The sequence below is a fragment of the Mus pahari genome, chromosome 1 (assembly GCF_900095145.1).
Source record: "Mus pahari chromosome 1, PAHARI_EIJ_v1.1, whole genome shotgun sequence".
Taxonomy (NCBI): Eukaryota; Metazoa; Chordata; class Mammalia; order Rodentia; family Muridae; genus Mus; species Mus pahari.
The window spans coordinates 70,738,533-70,752,870 of record NC_034590.1 but is presented as its reverse complement, the minus strand read 5'-3'; the positions used below and the strand labels follow the sequence as shown (position 1 = coordinate 70,752,870).

General features: G+C 51.5%; 1 protein-coding gene across 1 annotated transcript in view; it reads right to left on the bottom strand.

Annotated features, from left to right (window-relative positions):
- Window positions 1–1,714: 1,714 nt before the first annotated feature.
- Xrra1 (X-ray radiation resistance associated 1) overlaps window positions 1,715–14,338 on the bottom strand; it is a 63,666-nt gene continuing 51,042 nt past the window's right edge. Inside the window, exons 12-19 of the mRNA XM_021213559.1 lie at window positions 13,083–13,208; window positions 8,551–8,644; window positions 7,708–7,823; window positions 5,058–5,381; window positions 3,444–3,639; window positions 2,728–2,843; window positions 2,454–2,559; window positions 1,715–2,159 (exon numbers count right to left, since the gene is read on the bottom strand). Coding sequence (XP_021069218.1) covers window positions 1,900–2,159; window positions 2,454–2,559; window positions 2,728–2,843; window positions 3,444–3,639; window positions 5,058–5,381; window positions 7,708–7,823; window positions 8,551–8,644; window positions 13,083–13,208 — 1,338 coding nt within the window. The 3' untranslated portion in view covers window positions 1,715–1,899. The remainder of the gene's footprint in view (window positions 2,160–2,453; window positions 2,560–2,727; window positions 2,844–3,443; window positions 3,640–5,057; window positions 5,382–7,707; window positions 7,824–8,550; window positions 8,645–13,082; window positions 13,209–14,338) is intronic.

The window sequence follows — 14,338 nt, the reverse complement described above, 5'->3', positions numbered from 1 at the left end:
GGGGCCCTCTGATTCCAAAGTTGCTGGTTGCCTCTTCTGCTAACCTTACAGTGAGAACCTCTACCACTGGCCTTGGCAAATTATGGTTCCAGTTGCTATCTGGACTGGAATTGGTTGGGCCAGGAACCAGGCTGTCTTCCATTTTACCCACTGTACCATGGGATTCTGGCAGGATGTGAACACAATCTGCTGCTCCATCTGCCAGTTCTCTCTCCTAGCCTAACTTCCAAGGGTAACTAGAGACAATTGGGAAGGTTGGAGGACACAGACTAAAGCTAAAAGTTACCAGTGAGCCCAGCTTGGGGTGTGCAGAGGCAGGAGGATCAGGAGTCAAGGGCCATGTCCATTGACCAAGTGTTACTAGAGTAGCAACAAAATTGGGGCTTCCTTCTTGGGGTCCGGTTGCAACATTTTATTATATATATGGAAAAGGCGGCCCATGCTTGAACTCTACTCTCTGAAAGCAGCTTAGGAGGTGGGAAGCCAGGGTAAGGAATTCAGAATGATGAAGAACTTAGCAAGGAGAGGTACCCAGCCTGTTGAAGTGAGTGGTGGTGGTGCTTGGCCCAGATAAGTGTGCCCTCACTGGGATGCCCTCACGCTGATTAAGGGCTGCCATGGGGGTACAAAGAGCAGAGCCAGAAGTGAGGAACTCCAGCAGACATGCTCCACAGTCCATTGTAGCAACACCATTAACAGTGCCAAAGAGAGGCAAGAAGCTAGGTTGGAACGGGTTATTTTTTGGTGGAGGTAGGTCCATCCGTGAGAATATGTGGCATGGACACACCTGGCTGAAGGGAGCTGCCTAGGGGGTTCTCCAGAAGGGAGCCAGCCGGCTGGGTCGACAATGTCAGTGTCAGGAAGGATTCTCCTAGCAGTAAAGGAAGGATGGGTGCTTTGGAACTCCAGAAAGTCCAGTCTAGTCAGCAAACGCCCTGAGTGTGGCTACTGCTGTGGGTTACTGTGTTGTATCTGTTCAGATGTCTGTGAATGGGCTAACTGTACCTTTTGTCACCTGGGGTGACCTGTGTAGTAATGGTACATCACATGTATGCCTGGGTATGATCACAGCTTAGTAGAAGCATAACTGGCTACTTGGCATAAGTCTGTGAAGTTGGATTCAATAATATGCAAATAGTTGGAATGGGGTGGGGGGCGTCTGTCTTGCTGAGGATCACGAAGCCTTGTGTTTCCTGGGCCCTGGGGTACTGCGGGTCAGCTACCTCCGGGGAAAACTCTTAGGTCCCACCCAGCATAGTCCTGGTGGACTTCTCCAGACCCTCCTGGGCACACACCAAGAAGGCAGCAGCCCAGGTCAGCTTTGGAAGATTGCTTCCTTTACTGGAAACCTAGGTTCCCAGATGGCCTTTCTTGTCTTCAGCCTGTGTCATGGATTATAGGACACTGGGGAACCAACCCTTCCCTTCTACCAGCAGTGGTCTCAAAAGGAACCATTCTGTCTTCTTTCACCCTCACAATGGAAAAGGCTTCCTCACAGGAAAACTGTTTCCTGGCCTCTACAACCCCCACCTCCCCACCCTGCCTCTTGCTGGCTACTTGCTGCGGCTTTGGTGCTTATGGAAGCTGTCCTGATTGGCTCAGGTGGAGTTCTCACGGCCCTCTTGGGATGCTGGAATCAGCAAAGATTTTTCTTTAGTGACACTACCACTGTGGCCCTGGCCTGACCTCCAAGGAGAATACTTGGCACCCATTGTATTGCTCTATACCACTCTTTATTGCTGCTGGGCCAGCCACCAGGTGCAGCCTGGCCGGGCTCGGAGGCAAGGTCCTGCTGTGCTCCCCATACTGACCACGGAGCGAAATGGAGCCCAAGCCCCCTCTGTTCGGGGCTGGGCACGGTCCAGGGCGCAGAGCCCTTGGGGAGGGCGGTGCACAGCTCTACTCTTTCGAGTCGCTGGCCGTGGGCTCCTGGCAAAACTCGTCCATGAACTCGAGGAAGCGGCCCAACTTGGGCTGGCCGGCGCTCAGTGCACGGCGGGTGGGCGGCCTAGGTGGCGGGCTGGCGGCGAACACAGTCCGCAGCGAGCTGCGTACCAGCTGCCGGTAGCGTGCGCGGAACTCCTTGAGCAGCCGCTTGGCCTCCCGGTATTGCTTCTGGTTCACTAGGCGCTGCTGTGCACGCCGCTGCAACACAGTGCCTACAGGAATGAGAAAGGACAGCGCCAGGATCACCCGGTTTCCCTGGCCCAGAGAGGCAGAAAGTATTTTGGTGTGTAGAAGCAGTCCAGCCCCGACAGTAGGAAGTCATGCCTTAGTTCAAGATCCGAAGGTGCTGATGACATGGAAACCTGCCTGCATGCTACAGCCCGCTGCAGGTGGACGCTCAGAAATTCCCACTTCCCACAGCCCTCCCTGCTCACCATGCTCCCTTCTAGCGTTGCACCCGCCCTCCCTGCTAAGACATGCACCCGGTGGGACAGCTGGCACCATACCCAGTGGAGCCTCAGTAACATTCCGAGGGTCCCGCATGCGAATGAGGATATCATCCAGCAGCTGCGCTCGGGTCTTCCGTGGGGTTAGAATCGGTATCCTCCCGGCCTGGCACAAAGCAAGGAAGAGGTCTGTCGCTTCATACAGTCATAGTGACAGGCAGGGGGCAGTAGGGAGCGCTGGGAAACAGGCCTGGGGTCCCAAAGCAACCGCTGGGTCTGTACTACCTGCGGAGTCCTCAGAGCTCAGGAACAGTCCAGTGGCTGAAGTGCTTACCCTCTTCTCCTTGGGAACGTAGGGTTTCTGGAAAGTGTCCAGCCTGGGCTTGGAGGAGCGACAGATGAGCGGCTGCTTCAGCATGCGATGCAGGGCCTGTGCGTTCTTCTGGATGCCTAGAGGATGCAGCAATGTCAGGATGTCACCCCTGACCCTGCTCAGCGCTTGGAAAAGGACTTCAACGCCCAAGAAAGCGGTTCTCAGGGCTCCCTCATCTGCTCCCTTGCCTAGACCTCCACCATTCATTGAGTGAAATGTCCCCAATGAGCTCAGAGTCTAATGTGGAGAGACTTTTGGCCCCACAGTGACCCCTTAAAGGCGGTCACATGGAAAGGGCTGACTCTCAGGAGAGCCCCTCCTTGGCAGGCTAATTTGGAGGCACAGATACTGGGGCACATCAGAAGAAATGGAATCAAAGCTGAGATGGCACTGTCTCTGCTGCCCCAAACCAGGTGGGATGGGTTTGCAGTGGTCTACCAGACCTTAATGGGCTGTGAGAGCTTGGGAGCCTGCTTGCTTTGCTTATTAGCCCTTTTCTGCAAGTAAATTTTACACCCAGGGTGACTGGGCTAATCCAGTCAGTCTTTGAAAAAGCCATGACCCCCAAAGCCATGGCAGTTTGGCAAAGGGCAGCAATGCTACCATGCCCTAAGAATCCCTGACAGAGAACAGGGCCTGGTGGCACATGCCTTTAATGCCAGCATTTAATCCCATACCCTTTGGCTCCAAAAACGCTGGGTCAGGCTTGACTGTGAGCAGCTCTTCATAGCCGTCATACTTGCTGTGCAGAGAGGTAGCTGTCTGCTTCCTCCGAGTCCTCTTCGTCTCTCTGGGTGCTGTTGATGGTCTCCTTTGGTCATTCACTGCCTCCAAATTTTCCCTGTGGGCGGTGGAGGATGGCAGCTCATTCACCTGTGCCAGGAAGAAAATACACTCTCTTGATCCCTGCCACATCCCAGTATGGGCTCTGCACAGCCAGCAGTGCTGAGCCTTGACACAGATAACGCTGAGGCATGGAGGATGCAGACAGGAGACTAGATAATGAGTGGGAACAGGAAGAGGCGTGGCCAATCTGGGCACTCTCAGAAGAGGCCCAGAACCAGCCAGAAAACACCATAGGAAGTGATGACTTAGTCTGGACCAAGTCCCAGGGACACAGGAGAGCTGTCCCCAAACAAGGCAGAGAGAGGGCTGGACTGCAAGCCATCAAGGAAGGATTGCAACAGCAGGAGTCAGGGAGTGACATCAGAGCACAATTAAAGAGACAAGTGGATGGCCAGAGTTCTGAGCAGGCCTAGGAAGGACCTTTCAGTGCCACACTGAGGGCATTGTTTGGCACTCTTTATTCTTGCTCTGAGGTACAGCAGAGACATTTTAACCTACCCAAATGGCTATATGGCAAACCCTGTTTCATGTAGGGGCATTCTCGGGCCCTCCCAGCTCTCCCAGCCTTGCAGAGGTTGAGCAATCCTCACATGAAAGGCCTGGGGTTAGAGGTGTTTGCTTTTTAGAACATTTACCTGACAAGATGAGATACCCTGGCACTGGACCCAAGTCTATACATAAAATTTGCTTATGCTTCATGTATATCTGATACACATACCCCTAAGGTAATTTCATACATCTTAAATGATTTTATGTATGAAACAAAGTTTCATCAAAATTTTCTCTTGTGGATATGTTGGCACATAAAAGTCAGCATTTGCACACTAGGGATTTGAGTCGTTCAGATCAGGGGTGTTTAATCTTGATTTCCTCTCTCCACACTGCTGCACTGACAGTGAATAGTCATGGTTCTAAACATCCTTCTTGAGTTTCTCCCCAGCCCGTTATTCCCTGCTCTCTCTGCCCATATTCCACCATGTCCCTCTTCTAGCCTGAGAAGTACAGCTCATTCCGCCCTCCCATACCCTCCTGGGAGGAGGAGGCAGCCTTTCTCAGGTTCTTGTCCCTGGCTTCTCCCATTCTCAGAACTGATGGCAAGCTCTGCTCCTACCAGATTCCCCACTGGAGCAGAAGCACCTGCATCTGAGCCACCTTTGTTCCCAGGCCCCAGGGAAGCGTGAGGAGTGGGGTACCTTTTAGCAGAGAGGGACAGGTAGTGACCAGCCTCTGCAGACTGGCCAGCACCAGGTCCCAGTGAGCTCTGAGATGCTGCCCATGCCACAGGACATCGGGTCCCGAGTAGCCTCTCTGAAGGCTTCCTGAGAGCTGCACTTCCTCTGGGGTTTCCTGCCTGCCCTGGGCAGTCCACAGCAGTGCAGGTTGCTCAGGGGCTACAGGAACCTGTGGGCACTGCAGTGGGGGTGGAGGCAGCTGGGGGCTGGCACCTGGGTCAGGAAGATGGACTCCGTACTCTTGGCGTCATCATCTGATGGGTGCTCTGAGCTCACGAGGCCGGCTGTACGGCTCTGGTGGGACACTGCCTCACTGTGAACGGTGGAGTCGGAACAGATGGGAGGCATCGGCACAAAGGCCCGGTGAGTTAGGGAAGGGCCTTCTGGGCCCTCATTGGCAAACAGTGCCTCGTGAGAGGTGTCCTCAGTGGAGTGCTCGGGCTCCGGCATAAGACTCGATGGAGGACTGTCTGTGATCATGTCGAGGTGATGGGGGACCAGGGAATGCTTCGGCACCTTGGGGATGTAGGTCTTCACCTGGACGAGAGAAAGACTGCGTTGGATTTGCTCTCTAGCCCTGCCAGCCTCAGATGGGTTGTACAGTGGGAGCCATTTGGGGAGGCAGGAGAGCAATCACACATGCTCATGGAGAACACAGCATCACTCCACACCACCACAGAGGCTCAGTGTGGAAGGGCTCTTGCTGCCACCCGACAAGCTGAGTTTGACCCCTGGGTTTCACACAGTAGGAGGAGAAAACTGGCTCCCACGGGTCATCTCCTGACCTCCACATGGGCTCTGTCATGCAGTGTCAATTTGACAAATTACCAAAGGAACATGAAGCCTGTCTCCTGGGCACTGACTATCCCAGGCAGTGACACAGTCTGCCCCTTCTGCCTGGAGGCCTGGACTCTAGGTCTCACTCTGTCCTTGGCAGTGTTTCTTCAGGGTTCACCAGAATGCAGCTTGCTTTCCCCAGGGAGCCCTAGAGTGGGTGGGAGTGGCCCTTCTTTTCCTGAGCCAAGTTTCTCAGAAGCTGTGGAATTACTTCCTCAACTGGCAGGGCCTATCACCATTCCTATGCTGACTCCCTGTGGGAGTGGGGGCTGTGTGTGTGTGTGTGTGTGTATGTGTGTGTGTGTTTGTGTGTGTGCGCGCTCGAGTGCATGCGCACACACCTTGTCTACTTCTACAGATTGACTAGCAGAATAGAAAGCACTGTACTTAGGAACATGCAGGCTGAGACCCAGTTGGATCCCTGGTAGCTGCTTCCTCCTACCAACAGGGCAGGACCCCTCCCGCCCCTCTCCACACACAGATACACCTACACCTAAACACACACACACACACACACACACACACACACACACACACCTACCCAGATCCAACACCCGAGGAACAAAATCAATCTCATTTTAAGGGAATGTTTTCCTTTTGATTGTGTAAAGCCCATGTTTTGAATGGAAGCCTGAAGGGTGTGGGCCTTCATCAAAACCTGTCGTAGGGGGAAGGCAGCGTCTAGCAGGACTTTGGTGTACTAGGAGCCCTTGCCAGGAGAGAGGTGGGGGGCTTCATCTTAATCCTGCCTTACTTCCCTATCCCTTCTCACAGGGTGAATTGACACTCTCCATCCCTGGCTCACTGGTGGCCTGAGCCCCTGCCTCTTGTGTCCGCACAGGAAGAAGCCCACCAAGTATGCTGTCCATTCTCTCCACCTGCCCATGACTGCGTACAAGGGCACGCACAGCCTGGAACCTTTGTCTCTTCTGCACTAAAGCTATCCCAGCTAGCGTCAGGCCTAAGCCATGTTGTGGGGTCAAGTGGTGGGTCAAGCCTAGATGCTCACTACTGTTTTGTTTCCTGCAAGATGGTGCTTGTGTTTACTAATATTAATATCTCAGTTACTCAGGACCCTGAACGGGATGACAGGGTAGGACAGGAGGGCCACCCTAAACCCAGCACACGTATCTGGTGAGCTGGTGCACTATTCTGGGCCTGTTTTCTCAGGAGATAAGCAAGGGCAGAGATGTGTGTGCTCCAGAGTCCTGGCCACAGAGTACCTTAAGAGTGCTCACGAGATTGCCTCCCCAGTTGGCAGGCAGGCAGGGATGTGGCAGCTCCTCAGAGCAGGCAAGGGAAGCCCTAGGACTTTCTATTTCTAGCTTTAAACCCCTGCTGTGCGCCTCTGAGGGCTTAAGAGCTTGGTTGGACGGAGCTGCAGCAGAGAGGGTGGGGCAAGGGGCAGATGTGTCTACCTTTGGGGACCAGCAATGTCTGAGTTAGGAGACAGGAGCTTCTCAAAGATTTTTTTTTTTTTTAATTTCTTCAGATCAAGAGGATGATAATTACTAATTGATGGCCTGAAGAGGTCAGCCTAAGAGATGCTGGAGTGAGAGGAGTCAGGCCACCTGTGCTTCTGGTCCTGCTGACTGAGCTGTAACTTGTGTGGCTAAGGGCTTGGGCTCTGCAATCGAGCTTCATGTCTCCTTCCATCCATTCCTTTCAGGAGCTCTGTGAGGCTCCATAGGAGCTGAAATACTAGCGGCTCAAAAAAATCTAAACTCTTGCCAAGTTCAGATAACTATGGACAGTGATGGGTCTTCCAACTTCAAGGTTGGTTCCTCTGACTTAGTGACCACCAAGGCTCCCCATCTACCCTCCTCTTGCTGGGGCTCTTCGTCTTATCACTCCTGCTCCAGTGTTTAACAAGAGAAGGAGAAGGCATGGGAGCCGACAGAGAGGGTCCAGGTTAGGCTGGGGAGCAGGGCTCTCGTGCCCAATTGAGTGCATGTTAAAACAGGCCAGGGTCCTGCGGGAAGGCCAGGGTCCTGCAGGAAGGCCAGAGTCCTGCAGGAAGGCCTACCTTCCGTGACTCCTTCCGAGGCATCAACATATGGTGTTTAGGTTTTACCAGTTTCTTTCGAATTAAGCGGATGCCCAGGCGATCCTGGAGGAAGCTCTTCAGCAGTGGTGGGATCCCTGGTATGAAGGAAAACAAGATGATGTTTAACTAGTGTCTCCTGGGGCTTACTGTGTGTCTGGCAATGTTCAGATTGCTTTGCCTGTGTTAATGTAATTATATTCTCTTTTCAACCCTAGGAAGTAGGTGCCATATCGTTCTTATTCTACAAGCAAGGAAAATGACAGACAAGCAGGCTAAGGTAACAAAGTGAGCCAGACTTAGCATTTCCACTGTTGTCACAGCAGGCCCAGGACTCCAATGTACCTCCAGCTGTTAGGTCTTGGCCAGGAGACAGTGGGCACCACAACAAAACTGCATTCAGGCTGCTGGCAGAGCTGGCCCAGCAGCTGGGACAACCCCAGATGAGAAGTGGAGATGAGACCACACAGACCTGCTCTACAACCAGGGTGCAGCCTAAAGAGCTGGAGTAAGGGCTTGAGGATTCAAAGGTCCCAGCTTTTTTCCCAGAGTGACCATGAGCAGATCATGACTGCTGTGAGCTTTGGTTTCCACCAAAGTTCTTGAGGTTAACGCCTGCTCACCATAGTTGCTGTCAGGGCAAGCAGGTGCCCAGCAATGCCAGCTGTGTCCTCCATTCTCCAGGGTCACTGAGCCTTCCTCCTCTTCCCACCCCACCCCTCACTCCCCACCAGCATGTCCCCACTTTCACCTAAGAGTCAAGAATCAAAGTTCTAGGGCTAACACTGAGCACTGGGCTGGGGGACAGATCTGCGGCCACCATACCTCGTGTGTGTGCTACCAAAGGGTTGTTATGGAAGACAAGCTCACAGAGGGAGGGGAAGAGAGCTGCTGGCAGGACGGCATCCTCCTTTGCGATCTGGAAAAGCGTGGGAGACATGTTAGTGGATGCTCCTCACCCAGGTAGAGGAAGCTGGCTAGGAAGGATGGGGTGCAGAACAGAGGGGGAGGGATGACAGACCGTAGGCAACACCTGATCCCCACACCATTGCCTGCCCAGGCCCAGAACACTTTGCCCTCCTGTCCACAAATCCTGCCACAACTGCTTCACGCTTTAAAAATGATTGTTATTATTTTATGTGTATGGGTGTTTCGCCTGCACATGTCTGTACCACATGTGTACAGTGACCTCAGAGGCTAGAAGAGGGCGATGGCTCTCTCTGGAACTGGTGTTAGATTACACTTGGTTGTGAGTTACCACAAGGGTGCTAGGAACTGAACCTGGGTCCTCAGGAAGAACAGCCAGAGCTCTTAACAGCTGAGCCACCTCTCCAGCCCCCCCCCCTTGCTGCATTTTTAAGAGTTAAAAAAAATCTCTTATCCACACTGGATATGAAAGCATCAAGGCCACTGATGACCAATTAATCAGAAGCGTTTGTCTCAGGGGCTGGCACAGCACTGACTCTGCATGTAACTAGTCCTCCTCGCAGCAAGCCTGCACACTCCAGCACTCCATCAGCAACAGTTCTGGTCTCTCCTTCTCATCAGTCCTAGGCACCAATAGACCCAGTGAAGACGGCCAATGGGATAAAGTTGAGCCATGACAAGGGACACGCCATGGATGGTGGGGGAAGGGGGCAGGAGCTACTATGCCCCTGTGTACTTAGCCTGTAGGTTGTCAGGTCAGACTCTGCATGACAAAAATCACACACACATTGTTGAGTAGAGTATGGAGAACATGGGGATAACAGTAGAGGGGAATCAGGGCTATCGGCACCAGAGGAGCCCAGAGTGGGATTGGATTCAGGCACAAGGGTGAGAGCGTGTGGTGGTCTGAACATGTTTGGCCAATGGGAAGTGGCACTATTAGGAGGTGTGGCCTTGTTGGAGGAAGTATGTCACTGTGGGGGTGGGCTTTGTGTCTCCTAGTGCTCAAGCTCTGCCCAGTGTAAAAAAGACCCTCCTCCTGGCTGCCTGCAAGAAGGGAATCTCCTTGTGGGTGCCTTCAGCTCAAGATGTAGAACTCTCAGCTCCTCCTAGGGCACTCTCTAGAAGCCTGCTGCCTGGGTGCTGCCATGCTTCCTGCCATGACAATAATAGACTGAATCTCTGAAACTGTAAGCCAGCCCCAATTAAATGTTGTCCATTATAAGAGTTCTTGGCCATGGTGTCTCTTCACAGTAATGGAAACCCAAAGACAGAAGCTAAGGACAGACTCTTAACAGTTGGCTCCTGAAGCAGATGGCATCTCTCATGGCTCTCCCTCTGCCAGCCCAGCACTTGATCCTCTAGAGTTCAGAGTGTAGAGCATAGGCCACCAAGCCTTCCTGTCAAGAGCCTGGTGGTAAGGATAGGGACACAGAGGCTCTGCTCCTGACTCAGGCCTGCTAGGATAACCTCAAAGCAGCCCCGGGCGGTTTATAAACAGAGAGCTCCAGTGTTTCTTTTCCATTAAAATTCTATTTATGTCTCTGAAATTTGACTCTTCATATTGTAAATATTTCATGAAATGCTGTCCTTGTTGAATGCACATGGAAATGTAAAAGTCATTCAGTCCAGAGGCTGTGCCAAGACCAGGGGTAGCAAACTCAGCTCACCCATGCTTCAACAGATCACCATCTTCCCCTTTGTGTCCATAGTGCCTTTGCAGAGCTATGTAGACAATATATGTTTGTATACATATATGGTCTGGCCCTCAAAACAAAATGACTAGGTTTGGGAATGTGACTTGGTGGTAGTCACTTGCCTATGATGTGAGAGGCTCAAGGCTTAATCGCCAATGCTGAAAACACATTACAAAAAGCTTGTGGCTCAGAGGAGGCTTAATCTACCTGTGGTGTGTGTCATGGTGGCCCAGGGTGGCACAAAGCCTCTGTGGGCAAACCAGGCAGTGAGAGGTAAGTTCTACAAATGGAGGAGTGGAAATATAAATGAATTCAGTCAAGACCCAAGACCTTGTTTATAACTAAAATAAGGAGCGGCATCTCGAGTGACACACAGGGTGTGTCTTATGTTCTGTTCTGTGATACCAAGCCCTAGCTCAAAGGCACGATTCAGAGTTCTTTCTGACTGGCTGGCAAGCAGAATCTGGCTCAGACTAGCCTGCTCCCTATGAGATGAGTCAAATGATGTCAGGGACACAGTCCGGTTCTAGGGATAACCTTTGGCTTCTGCCCAAGCTCACTGGGTTAAAGACACTGTAACTGCCAAACCTATGAGCTAAATAAATAGTGGTTAAAAGTAAAACTTGAGTTTTGCACTTGACACAACATTTCTAAGTGAACATCTTAGGGGAGAAGTTCTGTGTGGAGGTAGAATTGGCTTTGAAAACTTGCACTTCTGATAAACCAAACCCTAATTTCAACACACGCAGCAGTGTCTGTGATGGGATACAAGCAGCACCCACAAACAGACACCACCCACAAACTAACAGCACCCACAAACACTTGCTGTGTGCCTGCCATGCATCATGTTATTTTGAAAGCTAAGGATACAAGGGTGGGTAAAACAAAGCCGAGCACTAAACAAAATGTGTCCTGGTGGGCTACCACAGATCACTGGTGCAGAGGTAGCCACGATGGTGGGAGTCAGCAGTCACACAGAAGATCAGCAGCCATGGCAAGGACTCAGAAGATGGAAGGAGTGTCCCCACAACCCCAGCAAGGACACGAGGGCCTTCCATGGTCCTGGCTGTCCTGAAGCAGGCAGAGAACTCTGGTCTCGGAGCAGTCCCAAGGAGCTCTCAGTAAAGCGGAGCCTCTCCAGGAGCGTGGGACACTGTCTCAGCCGTGCCCCCTGCCAGGGCTACACATGCTTTAAAGACCCATAAACTAAGGGTTGTAAGGAATCGTTGAAGTCCAAAGGGACAGAACTGAAGGTAGAAAGGAACAAATCCACAGCTGTGAGTGAATCTTTCTTTTTGTGTGTGGTGTGCACCTATGTGGGTGTGCTTGCCTGCGCATGTGCGTGTTGAAGCTGGATGTTAACTTCTGTATCTTCCGTTCTCATCTACTTGACTTTTGAGATAGGGTCTCTCCATGAGACTGAATCTGTTCCAACCAGCCTGGCTGACTAGCAAGGCCCTCGGACCCACCTGTAGCAGCTCTTCTCCAGCCCTGGGGTTACAAGTGTCTGCTGCCTCAGCTGGCTTTTCTGTGGGTGCTGGGGATGTGAACTCAGGTCCTCATGCTTGTGTGGCAAGCGACTTACTGAGCCATCTCCCTAGATCCATGAGGAGATATCTGAATAAACTGCTGTCAGTAGCTGATAAGCAAAACTAGTAGTGACCCTGCCGATGTCTTAGCCTGACATTCATCACACTGTCTCCACAGCTGCAGATACATGTTGCTTTACGAGCTTATGGGACAATCATCAATTTTGCAAGGAGCTTCAAAGCAAGTTTAAACAGATTTAAGAAGAAAGAAATCTCACAAATCATGTTTACCTGGCAAGAGATATAATTAGGAATCAGCATATCTAAGATGCCTAGGAGAGCCCTATAAATTTGAAAATTAACCAACAACTCCTAAGGAACCCACAGGTCAAAGACAAAGCCACAGGAAAAATTAAAAATACTTAAGTTGAATGAAAAAACACAGGGGATGGGGGTGTAGCTCAGTAGGTGAACACAGGCTTAGCATGCACAACCACTTGGGTTTGTTCTCTAGCAGCAAAAAGCAAACAAACAAATAAACAACAACAGAGAGTCTATAGAAAGCCAAACAAGACATGGATAGTAGATAGAGGGAAACAGCTAACGAGAGACACATGGACTTATCAGTCTACTGTGTCTCCCAGCCCCCCTTCGCCTGCCTAAAGTCAATGATTCGGATCTAAGCTTAGACGCTACATCATTTCCTTGGCCAAACATGAGGTCAGACTGAGCATCACTCCCTACTTCACAGTGCTGTGTACCTCTTTCCTAGCACCAAATGTGCGGATGGTGTGGTTGCCAGTCCAATGTCGGTTTCCATAGCTAACAAGCTCTGAAAGACCAAATCTTTCCCTTTCTTTTACACAGTGCTTCCAGCCCAGGCTAACCTCAAACTTACCAGGCAGCTGGTCCTGACCCTCTTGCCACTACCTCCCCAGAGATGGGATCATAGGGACATGCCACCAACCCTGGGTTTCAGTAGCTAAGCAAGTATGATATAGCCCCAGCCTCGAGGTCTTTCTTTGTGTACCTGTGCACCCAGTATCTAGAATGGAGGCTAGTGTGTGACAAGTGACAACCCTGGCCACCTTGAGAACCAGGGCCACACACGTGCATTCGGGGAAGAAAGGGCTGAGCTTCAGGTCAGAATGGTTCACAGCCCCTTTCTCCCATCTGTGCCCCAAAGAAATAGCAAAGCAGTTACCTTGTTGTAGGCCAGGCTAAGATATCTCAGCTCTGGGAAAGGTGGGGCCAGCGTCTGGTTCCGTGCTTTTAGTGACTTCACAGGAAGAATCTCGAACATGGGAGGAAGTGAACATACCTTGGCTGTCTTCGGAGGAAAAAAAGCCAGAGTCAAAGTGTCACAATGATTTAAAAAGAAAAAAGTTAAGGCTGGCAGCAGCCAGCGTCCTTTCTATTGGGTAAGGTAAAAGACCTCTGGAGAGAGTGTGGCCAAAGAGACATCTAGGGTCATAAAGGCCAGAATTCTGACTCCATGTTCTCTGAGGTCATATGAGCTAATACTCCAGCATCCAAAGTTCCAATCTCAAGTTCTCTAGGGACACAGAATACTATAGGAGTGCTGCGGACACAGAGGCTCCACCCTTCCTCCAGCCCAGCCCTCCACACCTTAGCTCTGGCTGCCCCTTCTGTGCGTCAGCTGAAATCCCCAGGAGGTAGAGGAGGTTTTACACGGATGAAGGCTATCAGTTGCCTTAGCCAGAAGTGGGAGGGCAGGATCGGGCTGAGAGGGGAACCCAAGTTGTCATTCAGGGTAGAACAACAGCTAAATCCTGACCAACCTGAGGCAGACTCAGCCTGATAATGGGATGGTTCACCTGGATCCCCTGCAGTACCTGGCTCCCCTACAGCCTGGAGTGCCTCGGGGCCAACATGGGATCAAGCAGGAAAAGGGAACTGATGGATTAACCATGCCAAACTCAGATCACTTGTGTTCCATGAATTACAAGGAGCCAAAGGACATGATGAGGGCAGATAATGGACTAAGATGAACCAAATGTCCCTAGTGGCACTAACTGCTGTATGACCTTGACCCCATCGTTCTACTATCCCTCGTGCAACAGATGAGCATGTGACGAGCAACTACTTGGAGCCAAACATTTTATGTCCTCCTGAGTCAGCTTGTGAAGCCAGGACATGACACGAGACAGGTCAGTGTCAGGTAAGTGAGTGATACTGTATGGAAACATAGCCACTTACTACTCCCTGACAAAGCTGGGTAGGTAGGATGACAGCAAACAGCAGTCTCCCCCACTTTTCAACTCCCTGTGACAGGGACCCCTGAGGGGGCCTACAGCTCTCTCCTGTGCACCTTTGAACTTAGGATCATATCCCTACTCAGCTCCACACACAAGCGAAGCATCTCAAAACGAGCCACAGAAGATTATCACTAAACTCACCTCCCATCATCCTTCCAGGCAGAAGGCACAAAGATAAAAG